Source organism: Ovis canadensis, chromosome 20, assembly GCF_042477335.2.
Source record: "Ovis canadensis isolate MfBH-ARS-UI-01 breed Bighorn chromosome 20, ARS-UI_OviCan_v2, whole genome shotgun sequence".
NCBI lineage: Eukaryota > Metazoa > Chordata > Mammalia > Artiodactyla > Bovidae > Ovis > Ovis canadensis.
In genome coordinates this window covers 18,844,673-18,867,918 of record NC_091264.1, presented here as the reverse complement: position 1 = coordinate 18,867,918, position 23,246 = coordinate 18,844,673, and the positions used below count along the sequence as shown (strand labels likewise).

The window sequence follows — 23,246 nt, the reverse complement described above, 5'->3', positions numbered from 1 at the left end:
GTTCCCACAGTATGCAAAGGTTTCAGGTAGAGAATTCTAAAGAAATAAAGAGTTGAAAGATAAATGGTTACTTTCTATCTTTGGGCAGGGGGGCTTCTGTATGAACTCTGGCAAAACCAGATATAGATTTTAAACTAGCACTCAGTAAAAGCTCAGTCACAAGGCTCAACCCTGTGCAGCTTTTTACCTTAATTTAGGTTCACTTTTGTATCTTACCTTGTTTGTTCATGGAATCATGTCTGATCTACAACTCCTTAAAAACCAAACTACTTTTTTAAAAAAAGGCATCAGAACTATATTGGATTGATGCATAGTTTCTGAACTGAATCTAGAAAGCCATGGCCACTGGCTATCTTTCAAGGTTATTTCAAGGTTTTTGCTGAAGCTTTTAGTTTTAGACTAAAGTAAGTTTAGACTACTTTCAGTGAAACACTACCACCACCGTGTTCCTCACATAATGCTTTCTACTTTCATGTAAGAAAAATTCACTTTCCCTCCTAAATAATTTAACAAAAATACACTTCATTTTAACAGCAAAAGAATTAGCAACACAGAAGTACTTATAAAGTAGCCCTATGCTTATTCTCAAGTTTCCAAAACTGTTCCAGGCATCTGTGTGAGCAAATAAACAGCATGCATTTCAACTAGGATCAAGTGGAATAAAATTCAGTTTCTTAAGTGGTGCTTACTTTTCTTTGACAGTGTCCTCCATTTCCTTGAATTTCTTTGACAAATTATTTGTTTTTTCAAAAACCAGAGCCTTATCCCCTGGCAAGCCATGGCTGGAGATCTCCTTCAAGAGATTCTGCAAAACTTCCAGATCTTTCTTCCGTTCTAGCAATTCAGATGTTGATTCCTACAAAACATCAACATGAGATGTTGCTGCAGACAGAGAACAGACCAGCGGCTGTCAAAGGGGAGGGGTTAGGGAGGGGTGGGGTGGGGGTCTGAGATCAGAGGTAGACTCTTGGATGCAGGAGGACAAACAGTGTCCTACTGTGCAGCAGAGAGAACTGTACTCAGTATCTGATGACAAACCACGAAGGAAAAGAACCTGGAAAAGAACATACATGTTTGTATATATACACAAACATCCTTTTACAACAACATGAGAGATGACGTTACACATGGACGTCACCAAACGGCCAATACTGAAATCAAATCGTTTATATTCTTAATAGCCAAAGATGGAGAAGCAGTAAACAGTCAGCAAAATAAGACCCGGAGCTGGCTGTGGCTCGTATCCACAGCTTCTTACAGCAAAATTCAGGCTTAAACTAAAGAAAGGGGGGAAAACCACTAGGCCATCCAGGTATGACTTAAATCAAACCCCCATGAATATGCAGCAGAGGTAATGAACAGAGTCGAGGGATCAGAACTTGTAACCACTGTGCCTTAAGAACTATGGTCGGAGGTCCGTGACATTGTACAGGAGGCAGCAAACAAAACCATCCCAAAGAAAAAGAAAAGCACGAAGGTGACGTGGTTATCAGAGGAGGCCTCACAAACAGCAAAAGGGAGAAGAGAAGTGAAAAGCAAGGGAGAAAGGCAAAAGTATATCCAACTAAATGCAGATTTCCAAAGAACAGCACGGAGAGACAAGAAGGCCTTCTTCAATGATCCGTGTATAAAACTAGAAGAAAACAACAGAAGGGGGAACACTAGAGGTCTCTTCAGGAGAACGGGAGATACCAAGGGATCATTTTGTCCAAAGATGTGCACAATAAAGGACATAAAGAGTAGAGGCCCAACAGACACTGAAGAGATCAAGAAGAGACGGAAAGAATACACAGGAAAACTGTGTAAAAAGGACCCAAATGAACTGGATGACCACGATGGTGTGGCCAGCCACCCAGAGCCAGACATTCTGAAGAGTGAAGCCACGTGGGCCTTAGGAAGCACTGCTATTATCAGAGCTAGTGGGTGCAACAGAATTCCAGTAAAACTGTTCCAAACCCGGAAGGATGATGCCATCAAGGTGTTGCATTCAATATGTCAGCAAATCTGGAAGACCCGGCAGTGACCACAGGACTGGAAAAGGCCAATCCTCATCCCAGTTCCCAAGAAGAATACTAAAGCATGTGCTAACCATCAGACAACTGCACTCATCTCGCATGCTAGTAAGATCATGCTTAAAACCTTGCATGCTAAGTTTCGGCACTGTGTGAACCAAGAACTTCTAGATGTCCAAGCTGGGTTTAGAAAAGGAAGAGGGGCCAGAGATCAAATTGCCAACATTTGTTGGATCACAGAGAAAGCAAGGGAATTCCAGAAAAACATCTACCTCTGTTTCACTGATTAGGCCAAAGAATTTGACTGTATGGATCATAACAAACTATAGAAAGCTCTCAAAGAGATGGGAATACCAGACCACCTGACCTGTCTCCTGAGAAATCTGTACGCAGGTCAAGAAGCAACACTTAGAACCCTGTATGAAATAGCTGGCTGGTTCAAGATTAAGAAAGGAGTGCAACTGGGCTGTCTATAGTCACCGTGTTCGTTTAATTTATATGCTGAGCACATCAGGAGAAACGCTGGGCTGGATGTGTTACAAGCTGGAATCAAGACAGGCAGGAGAAACATCAACAACCTCAGATACACAGATGATACTACTCTAATGGAGGAAAGTGAAAAGGAACTAAAGAACCTCTTGATGAGGGTGAAGGAGGAGGGCAAAAAAGTTGGCTTAAAACTCAACATTCAAAAAACTAAGATCATGGCATCCAGCCCCATCACTTCATGGCAAATAGAGGGGAAAAACGTGGAAGGAGTAACAGATTTTCTCTTCTTGGGCTCTAAAATCACTGCAGATAGTGACTGCAGCCATGAAGTCAGAAAATGCTTGCTTTCTGGCAGGAAAGCTATGACAAACCTAGAGAGTGTACTGGAAAGCAGAGACATTACTCTGCCAAAAAGGTCTGTATAGTCAAGGCTTTGGTCTTCCCAGCGGTCATGTACAGTTGTGAGAGCTGAATCATAAAGAAGTCAGAGCTCCAAAGAATTGATGCCTTCGAACTACGGTGCTGGAGAAGACAACTGAGTGTCTCTTCGGCTGCAAGATCAAATCAGTCAATCTTAAGGGAGATCAACCTTGAACACTCGTTGGAAGGATTGATGCTCAAGTTGAAGCTCCCGTATTTTGGTCATCTGATGCGAACAGCTGACTCACTGGAAAAGTCCCTGATGCTGGGACAGATTGAGGGCAGAAGGGGAAGAGGGCATCAGAGGACGAGATGGCTGGATGGCATCACTCACGCAATGGACATGAACTTGGGCATACTTTGGGAGATGGTGAGGGACAGGGAGGCCTGGCGTGCTGTAGTCATGGGGCTGCAAAGAGTCAGATCTGACTGGGTGACTGAACAACAACAATACATACACACACACACAAACTGACTTAGTTTGCTGTACAGCAGAAATTAACACAACACTGTAAGTCAACTAGACTTGAGTAAAAAAAATAAAAAAATATATAGGATGTTGCCAGATCTTCAAAGGGCACTCCGCCAAGTTGTAGGTATGGACGCAAACGACCCTACTCAGAATATCACAGAACGATCCTGCCTACGATCCAAGTGTAAACCAACATGCAGGTAGGCTGTCTGAAAGAGAACATGGTAAACTTTAATTTAAAAATGCACTCTACGTTCTAATCTGAGTTCTGGAATAGGAAGGAAATGGCAACCCACTCCAGTGTTCTTGCCTGGAGAATCCCATGGACGGGGGAGCCGGGTGGGCTGCTGTCTCTGGGGTCGCACAGAGTCGGACATGACTGAAGCGACTTAGCAGCAGTAGCAGTATCTATGATATACAGAAAATGAGAGATGGGGTTCACTTCTGGGCAATGAGCAGAGGCCTCAAGGAGGAGATGGGCTCTAAAGTTTTTAAAGGAGAAAAGCACGGATCTTTTCCAATCCATCAGCAATTTAAATGATGCCTGTTTATCGTTAATTCTGCCCGTAAATGTATGCGTTTGTCTTGGCTGCTGATATACTTGATCAGCCTTGTGAGTTCCACAGAAGACATACCTGCATAAACTGAGACAGCTCAGTAACATCTTTCCCAGGTACATCTGCCACAGTGAGAGCCTGGGTTTTGGCTTCTAAGAACGTCTGGAGCTTTTCGGAGAGGTTTTCAAACCGCTCCACTTTGGTTTTGAGCTTCTCCATTTGGGCAAGTTTTTCTTTGTGTTTGTGACTTGCTTCTGAAAACCGGAAGGCTAAGTCCTTCATGCGGGCCTGTAGCGAGGACGCGGTGGACGGGTCGGTGGTTTCCGTGAACCTCTTCACTTTCTCATTCATGGCGTTTATGCTGCTCTGCCGCCCTGCAATGTCCTGCTCCAGCATCTGAAATGAACCAGAGACACGTGCGTCACAGATTGATGTTTACAATGTCACAGACTTGTGAAGATTACTATTCGTAACAACAGAAGCTTGAGCCACCTGTGACTAAGGAAGCTAACGGGAGTGACAGACCAACTGAGGGGGTCCCCCAGCCCCAGCCCACCCCACCCCCAGGCCCGCCCCGGCCAACCACGGAGCCTGCAGGCAGCTGGCCGGCTGCCCTGGAGACGCGGCAGGTGGCTGCCACTCTGCGACCCCGGGATCTCCGGCAGCCCAGGGATTAGCCACGCTGCTGGGTTTCCGAAGGCCAGACAAGACTGATCTGATTAACTCCTGGGCAGCAGGCTGAAGCCGGGCAAACAAACAGGGCCCGGCGTGTGAGACGCCCTCTGCCACGAGCGACGCTCAGGAAAGGTACAAGCAGCCCTTGGGCTCCTTCGCACACGTGACTGTGCAGGCACTGCTTTCCACGCTGTTATACTCAGGAAACATCTCTTTATGCCTTAAATTCATCTTAAATCTACCCATCTTTGGAGCATCATTACACTTTTTTCAATATAATTTTTAACTGAGATATAACTGACATATATATATATATATATATAAAATATTATGTTACAATAATGTTAAACAGTAAGTCAGTTTCAGCTGGACAACATAATGGGGCTCCCCCCACGCCCCAGCAGCTAAAGAATCCGCCTGCAGTGCAGGGGTCATGGGAGATGTGGGTTCAATCCCTGGGTCAGGAAGATCCCCTGGAGAAGGAAATGGCAACCCAGTACTCTTGTCTGAAAACTCCCATGGACAGAGGAGCCTGGTGGGCTCCAATCCAATGGGTCTCAAAGAGCCAGACACATGCGCAAATAAACATGAAGATTCAATAGTGGGAAATATCACTAAATGATCACCACAATCAGTCTAGGAAACGTCCATCACCACACCTAGTTACAATTTTTTTTGTTGTGATAAAAACTTTTAAGATCTACCCTCTTAGTTACTTTCCTACAATTATTTTGAATATACCCAATATCAAGTGCTATTTTAGCCAGAGAACCCAACAGTATACAGGTTCAAGTTCCCAGGAAAAATAAGTCTGTTTTTCCCTAAAGAAAATTAGAGGGTTGTGCTTTCTGCCATCTAGAATGAGGCTTACAACTCAAGACTGTATGTTGAGGAGGATATATACATAAAAGAGCAAATAATGGTACACTAACACTTTATATATAGATTCTATGTCTGCACATGGGAAATCCCAGATATATTAATTTTAGGGATGAAAACGTGTAGTGAGGATGAGTGAGGCTTTGAGACCGGCAGAGCATGAAAGCATCCACACTTTTTAAATAACCTGAGATACTGTTTTTCCCCACTGGATAGCGGTCTACTTGTTTGAAGTCACTTACGATGCTTTTACTGATGACATCCTGCAGCGCGGTGGAACTCAAGGGCAGCTGGCATGGCTCCTGCAGGCAGCGCTCCACCCCCGCCATCCAGAGCAGCATCTCGTCCAGGCCGTCCTGCACGCTCAGCGAGCGGGTCAGCGTCATCTGCAGCTTCTCGTTCCGCTCACTGACAGACGCAGACAGGTCATCGTACCTCCCGACAATGTCATCTGGTCCAAAAGAATCAGGGAACGTCAACCACTAAGAGCTCTCTGCCCCATTCCTTTCCAGAATATGCTAAGGAGAATCACAAAATCCCACACTAGAACTGGAAGAAGAAGAAAAGATTTAAGTAGCAAATTCATATTTGCACCATCAGAGCACCAACCAAACCTGGAAACAGAAAGCAAAGATCCCAGTGGAAAATAAAAAGCTGGGGATGTTTGACTAGTGTATATGAGGGGATGTGGAAACATTTGAACTGTCCCAGAGAAATGAACAAGTTCCAGACAGCCAATTGTTGGAGTACATGGTGGTTTCTCAATGTGACATTTCACAGTAGCCACACCTCATAACTACGTGGGGAAGGCGACGGCTGCACAGAGCCAATTCCAAGGGAAAACACACACTTCCATGGATTTATTCAGAATTCACCTTTACACAAAAAAATCATTTCAATCTCTGTCTCTCTTGCTGTCTCTCTCACACACACATACACATTTAGGCTCTGTCACCCTTGGCGTCCTCAGCAAAGTATTCAAATGCATAGAAGGTGGCAAAGGCAGATGTTAACAGAAAACAGACAACAACGAAAATCCACATTAAATGAAAGAGGCTGAGATTATGCTTCTAAGGTTAACACTGAATTTCTTTGATAAATTTAACAGCAGACCAAAAGGGAAGAAAAAAAACAGAGTTAACAGGCTGAGCTATCAGATGAGATTAGTTTCCATTCTGAAGACTTGAGATGCTTAAAAAGAAAACCTTCTGGCTAGTTTTCATTTGTAAATAAAGCTCTACATTTTAACATCCTATATTCTATATTGCAGACCAATGAGAAATTCAAAGAACAATGGTTTTTACTGTATTCCTCTCTCCTTTCCTCCCCACAACCTGTGTCTCTGGAAAACAATCATCAATTATCACTTACTGTCCAAGAATCTGCAAAAAATTGTAATGATTTCTGAATGCCATCATCTGATACACTATGACCTTATATTCTTATGTTTGGCCCACAGAATATATTCCGTATAATTTTTGTTTGCTCTAATATTACATCATGAGAAAACAGTTTGACAAGTTTTCACCTGACTGAGAGGTCAAGCCGGGATGAATGAGAGAGTCAGTCATGCTCCTTTTATGAAAACACTAAGAAGGCCCTGGGAAGGGGATGGGGAGGGCACAGTCTTTGATATGCACCAAGGCGCCCAGGGCAGACAGGAGCAGGTTCAAGCTCATGATTCTGTGAAAGCCACAGAGCAGGTCACCTGAACTGCAGGCCACAACTGGCAGGTGAGCCGTTTCTCACATGGGCAGCTTGCCCAGGGCACCATCCTGTCTGTTTAGCCGTGGTAAGTGATTTCCCAAGTAAGGTCACTATTTTAATAAACTTAGCACACACAACATTGTAAATCAACTATATGTCAATTAAATTTTTTTTAATCAATGCGTAGTTTACTTTGGGACTTAGTAATAAAATATTATCACCAAAGTCTTAACTAAAATTAAGTCGTAACTAAAAATTATGCTAGAAAAACGTACAAACAAAATTTACTTTTAGAATGTTACTTTTTAAAGTGGTTGGTTCCCTTAGAAGTCAACTAGATCTTAGAGAAACTCCTTATATCTTAAATATACTTTCACTTATTCCTAGAAAACTATGCCAGAGAGAAGTTTTACTCTCAAAACAATGTAACATATGTTAAATAATGTAACACATATTTTTAAACAAATGCAAGTGAATTATGTATGCTTAACAATGGGGAAAATGTCAAAGTACTTCTTCAAGTCACAGAATTACACATAATAGTCTTTTTTCTCTCCCAAGTCCCTGTACCCAAGTCCTTTCAGCACCAAAGTAACCAGTGCCTGGGACAGAGGAGCACCATGTTGTAACTTCCACTCATATTTTGATCTTATACCTTAACATATTACATTTTTTGTGTCTTATAGCCATAATGCACATTATATGTTAAGACAGTAACATCTGAAATTTACAAATACACATGCATCTCTGAGTATCTATATACACACGCTGAAAAGGACATGACAAAACGTGTGATCAGGAGACTCTGACTGTCTCTCGAGAACAAACTGGTGGCGACCGAGTGAGTGGGGGTCGGGGGGGATGGAGTCGGGGGCGGTTAGCAGACGTGAGCTTTTGTACACAGGATGGATAAACAGCAAGGTCCTGCTGCATGGCACAGGGAACTGTGCTCAATATCCTGTGATAAACCACAAAGGAAAAGAACATTATAAAAGAATGCATATACAGGTACAACTGAACCACTGCTGTGCAGCAGAAATGAATATACCGCAATTCAACTAGACTGCGATTCAAAAAGCTGATAAAAAAAAGAAACTGCACTACAGCACTGTTTAAATCCATGAGAGAAATACTGTAACAGAAAAAGTATAAAATTTCATATATTTCTTTCACATGTTCTTGAAATGATGCAGACGTTATGGTCATTATTACTGATATTGTCTCCAGGGTTCTTGCTTCTTTAAATACAAAATCATAAATAAGATGAAGCATTTCTTCTTGTAAGTTAGAAGAAGCATACTGTATACAGCTGGAAATAAGTCACCTGAAAAAAAATTTTTTTAAAGATTCTGAATGTCTGTAAAAACGAAAAAGGTGTCTCTTCTACAGAGTAGTTTTATTTTTTAAATTCATTTTTATTGGAGTATAGTTGATTTACAATGTTGTGTTACATTCTGCAGCACAGCAAAGTTTATCAGTTATCCATACCTATACGTATATATATATATATATATATATATGTATATACTGGGCCTCCCTAGTGGGTGACTAACATACACACCCCCACTGTTTTTTAGATTCCATTCCCGTATAGAGAATATTAAGTAGACAGAGTGATTTTAGCAGAGCAAAGCTTCATCCTTCTCTTTACCTAAAATTTCAATTCATATTTTAATGCCAGCTCTGTTGCAGTGAAAGGTCTGTTAATCACTTGCTGTGTTAGGATTTTTCTTTCACACCAATTCAGTTCAGTTGCTCAGTCGTGTCCGACTCTTTGCAGCTTCGTGGACTGCAACATGCCAGGCTTCCCTGTCCATCACCAACTTCCAGAGCTTGCTCAAACTCATAGCCATTGAGTCAGTGATGCCATCCAAACATCTCATCCTCTGTCATCCTCTTCTCCTCCTGCCTTCAATCTTTCCCAGCATCAGGGTCTTTTCTAATGTGTCAGTTCTTTGCATCACATGACCAAAGTATTGGAGCTTCGGCTTCAGCATCAGTCCTTCCAATGAATATCCAGGACTGATTTCCTTTAGGATGGACTGGTTTGATCTCTTTGCAGCCCAAGGGACTCTCAAGAGTCTTCTCCAACACCACAGTTCCAAAGCATCAATTCTTTGGCGCTCAGCTTTCCTTATGGTCCAACTCTCACATCCACACATGACCACTGGAAAAACTATAGCTTTGACTAGACGGACCTTTGTTGGCAAAGTAATGTCTCTGCTTTTTAATATGCTGTCCAGGTTAGTCATAGCTTTTCTTCCAAGGAGCAAGCATCTTTTAATTTTACAGCTGCAGTCACCATCTGGAGTGATTTTGGAGCCCCCCGAAAACAAAGTCTGTCACTGTTTCCATTGTTTCCCCATCTATTTGCCATGAAGTGACAGGACCAGATGCCATGATCTTAGTTTTCTGAATGTTGAGTTTTAAGCCAACTTTTTCACTCTCCTCTTTCACTTTCATCAAGAAGCTCTTTAGTTCTTCACTTTCTTCCATAAGGGTGGTGTCATCTGCAAATCTGAGGTTATTAATATTTCTCCCTGCAATCTTGATTCCAGCTTGTGCTTCATCCAGCCTGGCATTTCACATGATGCACACTGCATATAAGTTAAATAAGCAGGGTGACAATATACAGCCTTGACATACTCCCTTCCCTATTTAGAACCAGTCTGTTGTTCCAGGTCCAGTTCTAACTGTTGCTTCTTGACCTGCATACAGATTTCCCAGGAGGAAGGTCAGGTGTCTGGTATTCCCATCTCTTAAAGAATTTTCCACAGTTTGTTGTGATCCACACAGTCAAAGGCTTTGGTGTAGTCAATAAAGCAAAAATGTTTTTCTGAAATTCTCTTGTTTTTTTCTGTGATCCAAAGGATGTTGGCAATTTGATCTCTGGTTCCTCTACCTTTTCTAAATCCACCTTGAACACCAAGAAATGTTCACACCAAGAAATACTTAGTAATGTCAAACAACACATTAAATACAGGAAAAGCAGCAAAGTCAAAACAAAAAATACAGTGACAATAAGTGCCGTTAACCGATAACCTACGGTGCAGTTAAACTAAACAGTGCGAGCAGATACCAAGGGTAGCATAACAGCTCTGTCCTCAAGAAAGTCACCGTCTACTGTGAGAGGATGCGCAAGGATCACTGCAACTGAACAGTTTCCAGGACCACGAAAGACCCCAGGAGAGGAGAAGCGGGAACATTTCAACCTCCTATCACTGAGCCCCCACTCTGACAAGACTTCTCAAGCTTCTGCTCCTGGCCATAGGTTGAAAATCTAGCTCAGCCCAATCCCAACAACCAAAAGAATCTTGCTGGGGTCTACTTTCTCTGATTACTGCACATTATTTCTTTTTCAATCTACTAAAATATAAAATAGAATTTTTTTAAAAAAACCTAAATGTGAGGCTGGATACAATAGAACTCTAAGAAGAAAACACAGGCAGAGCCTGTGAAATAAATCACAGCAGTGTCTTTTTGGATCCACCTCCTACAGTAACAGAAACAAAACAAAAATAAACAAATGGGAACTAATTAAACTTAAAAGCTTTTGCACAGCAAAGGAAACCATCAACAAAGTAAAAAGACAACCCACAGAATTGGATGAAATATTTGCAAATGAAGCAACTGACAAGGGATTCATCTCCAAAATACACAGTTTATGCAGCTCAATATCAGAAAAACAGCAACTCAATAAAAAAATGGGCAGATCTAAATAGGCATTCCCCTAAAGAAGACATATAGATGGCCAAAAATCACATGAAAAGATGCTCAACGTCACTAATTATCACAGAAATATAAATCAAAACTACAATGAAGTTATCACCTCACACTGGTCAGAATGGTTATCACCAAAAAGTCCACAAACAATAAAATACTGGCAACGGTGTGGAGAAAAGGAAACCCTCATACATTGTTGGTGGAAATATAATTTGGTGCAGTCACTGGGGAGAATAGTTCCTCAAAAAAACTAAAAATAGAGTTACCATACGATCCAACAATCCCATTCCTGAGTATATATCCAGAGAAAACCATAATTTGAAAAGATACATGCACCCCAATATGCAGAGCAGGACTACATATGTTAGCCGAGACATGGGGACAACCTAAACGTCCATCAGCAGAGGATCGGCTAAAGAAGATATAGCATCAATACACACATATAATGGAAGATTACTCAGCCATAAAAAGAACAGGGGAATGCCATTTGCACCAGCCCGGATGGACCTAGAGATTATCACAGTGAGCCAAGTCAGACAGAGAGTGACAGATACATGATATCATTTATATGTGGAACCTGAAAATACTGACACAAATGAACTTATTCACAAAACAGAAACAGACATACAATACAAACATCACTAAATGGGAAATGCTAGGGGCTGGAATAAACTAGGAGTTTGGGATCAAGAAGTACACACTGCCGTACAGAAAGTACATAGTCACACGGACCTGCTGTACAGCCCTAGGACCTCTACTCAGTATTCTGTAATAACTAACCTATGAGAAAAGAATTTGAAAAAGAGTACAGATACATGTATAACTCAATCATTTTGCTGTACCCCTTAAACTAACAAAGTACTGTTAATCAACTATAAAAGTTTTTTAAAAGTTTTGCTATACTGTCTAAATTAAAACTTAAGTATGTTCTTTGCAAACCACACAACCAGTCCCCACTCCCAAGACGCTAACACACCTGCCACGGAGGGCAGGTCTTCGCTCAGACTGGGAGGAGCTGTTCCAGAGTGAGAGTAACGGGAATGTACTAGGGAGCGATGCCTCCGAGTCTATTAGGAGACCTTTGTTTAGAACACGCCCACGAGACCAGACGCGAGGACATCGCACACTTACTTACCCAGCGTTTTCTGGATGTCATTCTTGGCGGGAAGGAGAGATGCCCTGGAGTCTAACAACACCTCAGCTGTTTTCTTCAGTTTCTCTACAGCCACCTGCTGACTTGATATCTGTCCCTGCAGAGCCTGGAGAATCAAATGCCTCAATTACACTCAGTAGGACTGAATAACAGATTTGCAGCATGAAAAAAAGGTGCACGATAAGACAAAGTGAAATCGGCCAGAGATCTGCCATCAGCAGAAACTGACACCAGAACTCTGAGAATCAGGCCAGGTATAAAGCAGCACTAGGAACCAGCAGCCACGTGGGATCATCCAGATTCAGTCCTGGAATAAACCCTCAGCATCTGCTCACGATAAACAGCCTCAGTCCTGATCCTCAGACACTCCACCCTCAGGCCGAGTTCCCCAAAACCTCCAGAAAACAAAGACAAACGAGAAACAAGCAACAAAAAACCTCTGGGGCCATTTCAGACTCCAGGTAAGGAGATAGTTAAGGGTTCTCAGCACATCCTGACTCAATGCTGAGTCATATTCATTTCCATCAATGAAACAGAAGTTATTTAACATCGAACCAATTTCAAAAAAGCTTGCTGTATTATGAAAGATACAAAGATCACACAGATACAAAGCTCAGGCACTGGATCCTCTGGTCTAAGGCAGGAAGTGGTGAGTGCCAAAGATGAATGAGTAAGGAAAGCTGGGGGGGGGAGGACTCCCGTGGGGTGGGCTGGGCCAGGTCTGGGGAAGGGGTGGCTCCGGGCCTCCTCCCGGGCTGCACGGTCCCCAGGTGGTGTCTCCCCACTCCTTCCCATCTGCAAACCAGGCAGCAAGCCCTGACGATTTCAGCTGCTTCACCTTTGTTTAAACTCGGGCTCCTGCTCTGTATTTTTGAAACCACAGGAGGAGGATCTCTCACTTCACTGGAAAAAGCCTCCTAACCACATGCTCTCCCTCCAGTCTCTCCCCCGATACAGTCCCTAGTGCGTTTGATGGAAGACACACACCCGGCTTCGTGACTCAGCTCTGAAAATCGTTCATGGGTTCCTCATGCTTCAGAATAAAGGGGATACTGGAACTTTCTGTCCATGGCCCACGGAAACCTATTCCTTAGTTGTATCTTCAGTTTCATCTTTATCCACCTCCGGTCCCAGGTGTGGCCCACGACACAGCTATCCCTCAAAGATTCACTCTTCCCGGACCCAAGGCCCCAGCATCTCTATGCACTGACCTTGGCAGGCAACCCTGAGCTTGGCTCTTAACCTTGAACATTTAGCCTGGGGGCCTCCCTGTCTCTTCCCACCCCAGCCTGGGACACGGCCCCAAGGAGCTCCCAGATTTGCCCTGTGAATATCTGGAACCTCCGTGTGAACTAGGAGTTGATACTATCCAAGTTCTGGTACTACTGCCCCACCCAGCGCTGGTCACACAGCACTGACGGAAGTTTCTGGAATAAATGAGTAAATGAATAAGCAAACAAATGAAGATATAAGGTGTAAGGTTTTAAAAGCTCCTCCTCTATTTTAGCCTCCAACAACAACAACAAAAAGCAAACGTCTAAAGCCGATGGCAAAAATCTCCTCAATTAACTCCCATATCCAAGAAGCTGTGATAATACACAAGTTGCTGCACCTATGTCCAAAGGTTCAACAAAGAAGGGCCAGCTTGGGACCTGCGGTCTGAGTACCAGATCCTACAGGTGATCTAAGAGACCAAAGAACCCGCATCCAAAGGGTCATTTTGGGAAATTCTTCCACAGGTTCAGTTGCCATTAACGGTAAGAAATTTCTCAAAACAGGAACTTCACCTAAAATGGACTGAAGTCTAAGCCACACAGACAGCTTAATCACTTCACACAGGTTAATAGGAAATGAAGCAAGTTTAAAGGTACCTCCAAAAAGAGTATTCTTTAGAATTTGAGTTCCCCAAAGTCAGAGACAGGGTTTTAACACCTTGTGTCTTCACAAAACCTAACAGCTGACCTAGCATATAAATGTCTCTGAATGAATGAATTTATGAAAAAGTGATCATGGTTTTATAAAAATATCCTATACCAACGATGGCCCTACCGACCATCCTAAAACTTGAAAAACAGATTACAAAAAAGCATCTCTTCTTTATCCTTCTCTTCAAAACATCCACACCTTTTCTCTTCATAATTATGTTCAAGACAGTCAATAGGTTTCAGTCCCTAACAAGGTAGGTCCTATCACTTTATGGCAAATAGAAGGGGGAAAAGTGGAAACAGTGACAGATTTTATTTTCCTGGGCTCCAAAATCACTCTGGATGGTGACTGCAGCCATGAAATTAAAGCAAGCATTTAATTTCTTAATGCTAGCAAACATTTCTTGCTTCTCAGAAGAAAAGCTATGACAAACCTAGACAGCGTATTAAAAAGCAGAGACATCACTTTGCTGTCAAAGGTCCATAAAGTGAAAGCTATGGCTTTTCCAGTAGTCACATATGGATGTGAGAACTGGATCATAAAGAAGGCTGAGTGCCTAAGAATTGATGCTTTTGAACTGTGGTGCTGGAGAATACTTTGAGAGCCCCTCAGACAGCAGACCGTGAAGGACAGGGCCGCCTGGCAGGCTGCAGTCGCTGGGGTCACAAAGAGTCGGACCCGACTTAGTGGCTAAACAACATGTTACCAGCTTTTGATTTAGCCACGGTAGTAGTTCATAATGCTACAAAACTGTGAACTGAAGCATCCAATCGGCGCCATATACTGCTTTTAACGGACTTCGATTAAATTAAGACACGAAAGCAGCATCCGTGACAGGGAACAACGCAAGATGATGACCTTGGCTTCCAGCCTGGGCCAGAAAAGAGTGAAGTTTACAAAGCCACGGGCACCTGTCCAGCTCACAAAAGTCTCCGTGCACTCATCACCCTTCCCGAGATCAGAGCAAGCCGGGAAGGTCGACGCCATCCATGGGACACGGCCCCATGCCTGGCTCCAAACCCAGGCCTCTACCTGGGTCCCAGGGTCTTGTCTTTCTGTGCTTCATGTGGAATCAAAAATCTCATTTTGTCCACTGACTTTGAAAAGCAGCATTCTAGGCCAGCGGTATCAGACTGCCTACAGGACAGCCAATGGTGATTTGAAAAATAACACTACTAACAGTGTGCTACTGGCCTAAAAGATTTCAAATGAACCCCCTGGGTGCCCCAAATTGTATTCATCATACAACAGAATGTAAGTAGAAGTTAGTATTGAAAACGTAGAAAAGACTGATTATTTTGTAGTAGTCATGTGTCTGTATTATTGTTAAAAGACAAATGATTGCAAGACGTTGTTGGTAAAAGGCAAGAAAGGGAGACGCCTTAGTCCTCATGAAAACGCATCCTCACTACCTGTTGAGATCACCGGTGAGGAAGACAACGCCACGTGCCAGGAAAAACTCTTAATCACACAATTAATTTCTAAAATGATGCTGTGGCTTAATTGGAATTTGTTCTCCTTGGAGACATTCCTCTCTCTTTCTATTTCTTTGGCTGCCTTAAGAGGAGTCTTCTTCCTCTGTACGAACCAAGGAAGTCTTCAGGTTTTAGAATTAATCCACGTTTCTATTTCATTAAAAAGCCATAGCGTTCATTTCACTTTTTTTTCCTTTAATTATATTAACACTACTTTTATACAGGATGTAGTCAGTTTGTTAGTATAGACCTAACTAAAAATGTATTTCTGTTTCATATAGTTTCCAATGCTAAAAATATCTAACTTCCTAATTAAATGAAATACCGGCAATCTTAATAACCATCAGCTCCTGACATTTCCTATTAAAATAATGGCCTTTAAGTCACAACATCTCCTCTGCCAGCATACACTGTCCTTGGACCTGTCATCCAGCAGGGACTGAAAACTTCATTTTGATGGATCTGTTATCGGGCTTGTGGGCAAGAGAGAAACACACGCGCGCACACACACACACACACACACACACACATATGCACACGAGCCTCAGGACTGAGAATGTTACCCCTGACGTGGGGAAGCTACATCCTGTGGGGATGGCCTGGCTCGGGGCACAGGTAGCGCTGGGTCAGCCCCTGCCGGGTAAGTCACAGGGCCTGCCCTCTAGCCCCAGGCCCTCCCGTCTCTGATTAGCTTTAAGCTGCCACACTTTACCCCAGGGAACGACACAGCACTCCTCCTGCCAGAAGACACTGGCCTCAGGCAATACCTAATGGTCAGTAAAGTCAGTAGAAGACTTGCTTCTCTCGTTAACAGCACAGTGATTTCCGACTCTGTAACGAACAGATGCAACCAAATCTGAAGGGCGGTGGTTTCACTGGCACTAATGCTCACTTTCTATCAAGCTGAGAATAATCTACTGCTATTCACCTACTAAAAAAAAACACAAAATAGGTTTAAGAAATGAAACTTACAAACTCAATTTGTTTTTCTTCCTCTTTAGGCCTCATGGCCTGGCATGTGGGATACTAGTCTCCTGGCCTGCCATCCACCTGTGCCTCCTGCAGTGGAAGCATGAAATCTTGACCACTGGACCACCAGGGACATCCCTCAAAATCAGAATTACTGCTCACATGAAAGGAGAAGAAAATTTTTCAAAAGTTCTCTCCCCTTACATGCGGATTTGAAAATATACCTGAAATGTACGAAATGGGCTGGACTCTCTGGGCCACTGGGGGTGTGGCTGAGACCCCACAATTACACAGTCCCCCAGCAACCCTGCACATTCAAAAGGGCAGGCGGCTTCTCCGAGAAGCGGGCGAGGTGACAACTGAAGTGTGCACCTCTGCGAATCAGGGGGCAACTCAACAGGAGGCCACGTGGAGTGTGACAGTGACTGTCCCCTGGCCCCCATCCACTCGTGGACGCTCATCGAGGGCCCACGGGGGCCCCAGCACGCAGCAGTGAGCAAAGCAGACCAAGGGTCAGTCCTGCGGACCTCAGAGCCGACCAAGGAGAAAGATGGCAAACAAAACAAGGAAGAGCAGACCACAGCTGGTCCAGGCAGGACTGGAGTATAAGCTGTGTCTGGGCAGGAGGAGGTGGGGGATATAAACCATGACCGCAGTGTCAGACCAGCTAAACCAGAGCAGAAGAAAGAGAAATGGACAGACATCAGAAGACCAAGTCAGGAGGCCCATGGAGGGACACGCACACCTGCCTAGACCCTCTCCCCTTGCCCTGCGGGCAGGATCACACAAGGTGGGGGACAGCAAGGTTTCCTGTGGGACTACCGCGGGGCTGGATCACTCCCTCCCTCTTGTTTCTCTTACCTTCATCTCTTCCAGCTGACGCTGCAAGTTTTTAGGGTCCACGGCGATGGGCTCGGATAAGTGTCTGCTGGCTGTGGCCTCGCAGGCCTGGAGCCCAGAAAGAAGCCCGCACGAGGCGTCCTCGTAGTGCTGGTATTTATCCACCAGGTCTTTGAGGTTATTCCCGAGGACATTGCACTGAGAACCAAACAGAGGAAGAGTGGGAATCAAAATCTGCTACTTCTGTACACAGTCTTCAGGACCTAGGAGCCACGCCACCTGTAAGACACCAGACTTCAACCACAGTGAGCAAAACCTGCAGAGCAAAGAGTTTCTCCTTTATATGACGATGCTTCCTCTAACCAATCAGAAAGTCGCCATAAACACGAGGAGACAGACTGCATTTATGCCAGTTCAAAAACATACACACAGGGCTGAGTCTTCAGCCAGACTGAAGGCCCTAGGTGTCAGTCATCAGAGGGGCTCGTCTCACGGAGTTGACACACCAGGCGTAGAGTGTACATCAGACAGAGGGATGGTCTCTGTGCTTCATGGATCGCCTCTCTATGCTGCACAAGACTGATCAACACGAGGAGGGAAGAATCCAGACCAGCAGAAAGAAGAGGCCAACAGCCAACGATGCTCCACAAGCCATGGGGGCAGCCTGGTTGGCCCGTTCAGCTTATACTCTCAACTGGGACAGGTTTTCTCTGTTTTATTTCTTTCGCTGTTTTTAAACAAAATTCTCTTACTGGTCCACAAGAATAATAGAAATGGAAACTGTCTCTTAGCCACTCAGTATTAAAATAATACTAATCAAATACACGTGTAAAGCAAATACTTCTGAAGCAAATTTTAACAGATGAAGATTCCTTTCTCAAGTTTGAGGCTGCAAAGTACTCTACAGTTACAGTTTATATTTCATTTGCTCAGTCGTGTTTGACTCTTTGCCACCCGATGGACTGCAGCACGCCAGGCCTCCCTGTCCATCAGCAACTCCTGGAGTTTACTCAAACTCATGTCCACTGAGTCAGTGATGCCATCCAAACATCTCATCCTCTGTCGTCCCCTTCTTCTCCTGCCTTCAATCTTTCCCAGCATCAGGGTCTTTTCAAATGAGTCAGCTCTTTGCATCAAGTGGCCAAAGTATTGGAGTTTCAGCTTCAGCATTAGTTCTTCCAATGAACACCCAGGACTGATCTCCTTTAGGATGGACTGGTTAGATCTCCTTGCAGTCCAAGGGACTCGGAAGAATTTTCTCCAACACCACACTTCAAAACCATCAATTCTCGGCGCTCAACTTTTTTTATGGTCCTAAACTCACATCCATACATGACTACTGGCAAAACTATAGCTTTGACTAGACGGACCTTCGTTGGCAAAGTAACGTCTCTGCTTTTTAATATGCTGTCTAGGTTAGTTATACGGAGAAGGCAATGGCAACCCACTCCAGTACTCTTGCCTGGAAAATCCCATAGGCAGAGGAACCTGGAAGGCTGCAGTCCACGGGCTTGCTGAGGGTCGCACACAACTGAGCCACTTCACTTTCAATTTTCACTTTCATGCACTGGAGAAGGAAATGGCAACCCACTCCAGTGTTCTTGCCTGGAGAATCCCAGGGACGGAGGAGCCTGGTGGGCTGCCGTCCACGGGTTAACACACAGTCGGACACAACTGAAGCGACTCAGCAGCAGCAGCAGCAGCAGGTTGGCCATAACTTTTCTTCCGAGGAACAAGCGTCTTTTAATTTCATGGCTGCAGTCACCATCTGCACTGATGTTGGAGCCCTAAAAATAAAGTCTCTCACTGTTTCCATTGTTTCCTCATCTATTTGACATGAAGTCATGGGACCAGATGCCATGATTTTAGTTTTCTGAATGCTGAGCTTTAAGCCAAATTTTTCACTCTCCTCTTTCACTTTCATCAAGAGCCTCTTTACTTCTTCTGTGCTTTTGGCCATAAAGGTGGTGTCATCTGCATATCTGAGGTTATTGCTATTTCTCCCGGCAATCTTGATTCCAGCTTGTGCTTCTTCCAGCCCAGCATTTCTCATGATGTACTCTGCATATAAGTTAAATAAGCAGGGTGACAAAATACAGCCTTGGTGTACTGATTTTCCTATTTGGAACCAGTCTGTTGTTCCATGTCCAGTTCTAACTGTTGCTTCTTGACCTGCATACAGATTTCTCAGGAGGCAGGTTAGGTGGTACGGTATTCCCATCTCTTAAAGAATTTCCCACAGTTGGTTGTGGTCCACACAGTCAAAGGCTTTGGCAAAGTCAATAAAGGAGAAGTAATGTTTTTCTGGAACTCTCTCGCTTTTTTGATGATCCTGCGGATGTTGGCAATTTGATCTCTGGTTCCTCTGCCTTTTCTAAAACCAGCTTGACTATCTGGAAGTTCACGGTTCACATACTGTTGAAGCCTGGCTTGAAGAATTTTGAGCATTACTTCACTAGCATGTGAGATGAGTGCAATTGTGTGGTAGTTTGAGCATTCTTTGGCATTGCCTTTCTTTGGGATTGGAATGAAAACTGACCTTTTCCGGTCCTGTGGCCACTGCTGAGTTTTCTGAACTTGCTGGCATATTGAGTGCAGCACTTTCACAGCATCATTCTTTAGGATTTGTAATAGCTCAACTGGAATTCCATAACCTCCACTAGCTTTGTTCATAGCGAGCTTCCTAAGGCCCACTTGACTTTGCATTCCAGGATGTCTGGCTCTAGGTGAGTGATCACACCATCGTGATTATCTGGGTGGTGAAGATCTTTTTTGTATAGTTCTGTGTATTCTTGCCAGCTCTTCTTAATATCTTCTGCTTCTGTTAGGTCCATACCATTTCTGTCCTTTATTGTGCCCATCTTTGCATGAAATGTTCCCTTGGTATCTCTAATTTTCTTGAAGAGATCGCTAGTCTTTCCCATTCTGTTATTTTCCTCTATTTCTTTGGACTGATCACTGAGGAAGGCTTTCTTATCTCCCCTTGCTATTCTTTGGAACTCTGCATTCAAATGGTTGTATCATTCCTTTTCTCCTTTGCCAAAGTACTCTGCTTAGAGCCAAAATACACACACCACCTGCTGGTCAAAATGGGTAGTACAGAATTTTATAGTCAGGGCTGCCTGGAAACCACACATGAACTAAGTAAATAACTTTACATTCTTAATTTTTACATTCTTAATATGTATTGTAGAAGTAAAGCAGATGAATAGGACTGATGGAAGCAAGATGAAAATGCCTTATTTTCCCTGCTTCAGTCTTCAAATTTCTTGCTTCTAATTCCAAAACTAAAGTTAACAGGACAGAGTGAAAACTACAGGTACAGATTCAAAAGTTAAAAATGAAATAACCTTATTGCACAGAAAATGACATTAAACAAAACAAAGCGAATACCGATGGAATCATAGAAAATATTGGCAAATGATGAAACCAACAAGGGCTTAAATTCTAAAACATATAGATTGCTCACGTAGCTCAATAACAAAACAAATACCAATTGAAAAATGGGGAGGACTAAATAGACATTTATCCAAACAAGACATACAGATGGCCAAGAGGCACATGAGAAGATGCTCAACATCACTAAATATTAAGCGAAATGCAAATTAATATTACGAGGTTACCACCTGGCACCAGGCATAATGGCCATCATCAAAAAGTCTACAAATACAAGCTGGAGAGGGTGTGGAAAAACGACACCCTCCTACACTGCTGGTGGGAGTGTATACTGGTGCAGCCACCATGGAGAACAGCAGGAAGTTGCCTCAAAAAACTAAAAACAGAGCTACCACCGAATCTAACAATACCACTCCTGGGCATAACATCCAGATAAGCACTCCAACCGCTATGTTCATAGCAGTGCTATTCACGATGGCCAAGACACGGAAACTACGTAAGTGTCCATGGACAGAGACCAACAGATAAAGAAGATATCGTCTATGTATACAGCGGAATATTACTCAGCCCGAAAGGAATGAAATAATGCCATCTGCAGCAACATGGATGGAGCTAGAGATGACCAGTGAAGTCAGTCAGGAAGAGAAAGACTAATGCCTTATGATATCACTTGTATGCAGGATCTAAAATATGACACAAAGTTGCCTGAGAAACAAAAGCAGAGCCATAGACACAGAGTCACAGACATAATCCCGGACTCCAAACCTTTCCCTCCCTCTGGGTGCGCGGGAGGGAAAGGTTAGGAGTCTGGATTAGCACAGGTGAGCTATCTTACACAGAGAGGATTAACAACATAGGACTGGGGACTATATTCAACGTCTGTGATGAACCGTAATGGAAAGAGTATCAGAGAGAAGGGATGCCCGTGTACCACTGAGTCACTTTGCTGTACAGCAGGAATTAACATGACCTTGCAAATCAATTAGACGTCAGTTTTAAACACTGCACTTACCTTCGTGTAAAGGGACCTGAAGCGCTCGGTGGCGCGGTCCAGCCGGCCCTGCACTTCTCTGTGGGCGGCAGAGGTGTCCACCTGGTCCCGATCAGCCGGGCCGCCTCCCTCTCTCCCGCTGCACGACTTGGCTGCCTCCAGCACTCTGTTGCCAGCGATGGTGATGTACCTCAAGTCCCCCTTGTGCGAAATGACGTCTTCCGAGAAGCTCTTCTGCCGCTTGAGCTTGGCCGTCAGCCCGCTGAGGTCGTCGGCGCCGGCCTCCAGGTTCTGCAGGTCCTGCTCTGCCTGCTGCAGCCACTGCTCAAACTCGCCGCAGTCGGCGTCGAACTTGCGCAGCTCCTCCTGCAGGGAGCGCGTTCGGCGCACCGCCGTCTCCGACGCGGCCAGCGCGCTTTCGAAGTGAGTCTTCAGCTCCGTCACATTCCTCTGCAGCTTCTCCTTCTCCTCCGGGCACAGGTGGTGGCCCTGCGTCTCCAGCAAGGCCTGGGCCGCCTGCGTGGCTGCGAGGACCGCCTGGTGCTGGGCCGCGAGCTCCGCGTGCTGCGCCTGCGCGAGAGCGGCGGGGTCAGGGCGCGGGGTCTGCGGGGCGGAACGCTCACCGCCGCCTCCCGCCACGCCGCCCCCGCCTCTCCTCCACTGATGAGCTTCCCCACAGGAGGTGCACGCTCACCTCATCTTAGGATTTCCAGTCTTCTCTGGAAAGGACTTAGGCAAGCACACAGAACAAGTACCGTTTTGAGAAGTTTGGGGAGGAACGGCACAAATTACTCTTCCAACTTGAAAACAAGCACCCACCACCTGCTCTAGGTCGGCTGGTCCCTTCCTCACGAGCCCCCTAAAGGGACGGGGAGCGTCTTCACCTGATTATTGATCAAGGAAGTATGATGTTTGCTTACGAAATGACCTTGAAAAAAATACTTAATAGGAAAAAAGAATCTATAATTTGAAAGCATCAAAAAAAACCCCATGAAGATAAGTAGTAAGCAAGAACAATACACATTTGGAGACGCTCAAGAGAAGTCAGAGGAGCATCTTGGAGCTGCTCCTGGGCTGGTGGAGGCCCGGTTTCCAAAGTGGAAAGAGGACAATACCCCATAGTCAGAGATACGCTGAAAGGACCACAGGAAGCCACGCGGGAAGAACACTGCCCGCAAAGCCTGGCACACCCAGGGATCCAAGTCCACCCTGGAGGCGGCGCACAAAGCAGGTCACAGGTGAGGGGCAGGTGGGTCATAGTGTGCACAGCTACCCGCCCTGGGCCCTCAGGGCAGCTGCACAGGCCTCAGGAGGCCAGGAGCCCTTCCTCTCCAGCCATAAGCAGCTTCTTCCATCCACCCCACCATGCCATTAAAATGTGGTAAAAAACATAATGGAAAAGACACAACTGTATAAAGTGTACATATACGTATAACTAGATCACTTTGCTGTACCATAGAAACTAACACAACACTGTAAATCAACTATACTTCAATTTTTAAAATGTGTAACAATCCTTTGGGGCCATTTCTGCATTTCTTGTGATGACTTACTTGAAGCCA

General features: G+C 44.4%; 1 protein-coding gene across 10 annotated transcripts in view; it reads right to left on the bottom strand.

Moving 5' to 3' along the window:
- DST (dystonin) overlaps nucleotides 1-23,246 on the bottom strand; it is a 525,807-nt gene that overhangs the window by 117,311 nt on the left and 385,250 nt on the right. For all 10 annotated transcript variants that reach the window (XM_069564068.1, XM_069564074.1, XM_069564071.1 and 7 more), the window contains 6 exons: nucleotides 21,706-22,254; nucleotides 17,319-17,495; nucleotides 12,070-12,193; nucleotides 5,747-5,955; nucleotides 4,029-4,346; nucleotides 690-856 (listed from right to left, as the gene is read on the bottom strand). In XM_069564068.1, coding sequence (XP_069420169.1) covers nucleotides 690-856; nucleotides 4,029-4,346; nucleotides 5,747-5,955; nucleotides 12,070-12,193; nucleotides 17,319-17,495; nucleotides 21,706-22,254 — 1,544 coding nt within the window. The remainder of the gene's footprint in view (nucleotides 1-689; nucleotides 857-4,028; nucleotides 4,347-5,746; nucleotides 5,956-12,069; nucleotides 12,194-17,318; nucleotides 17,496-21,705; nucleotides 22,255-23,246) is intronic.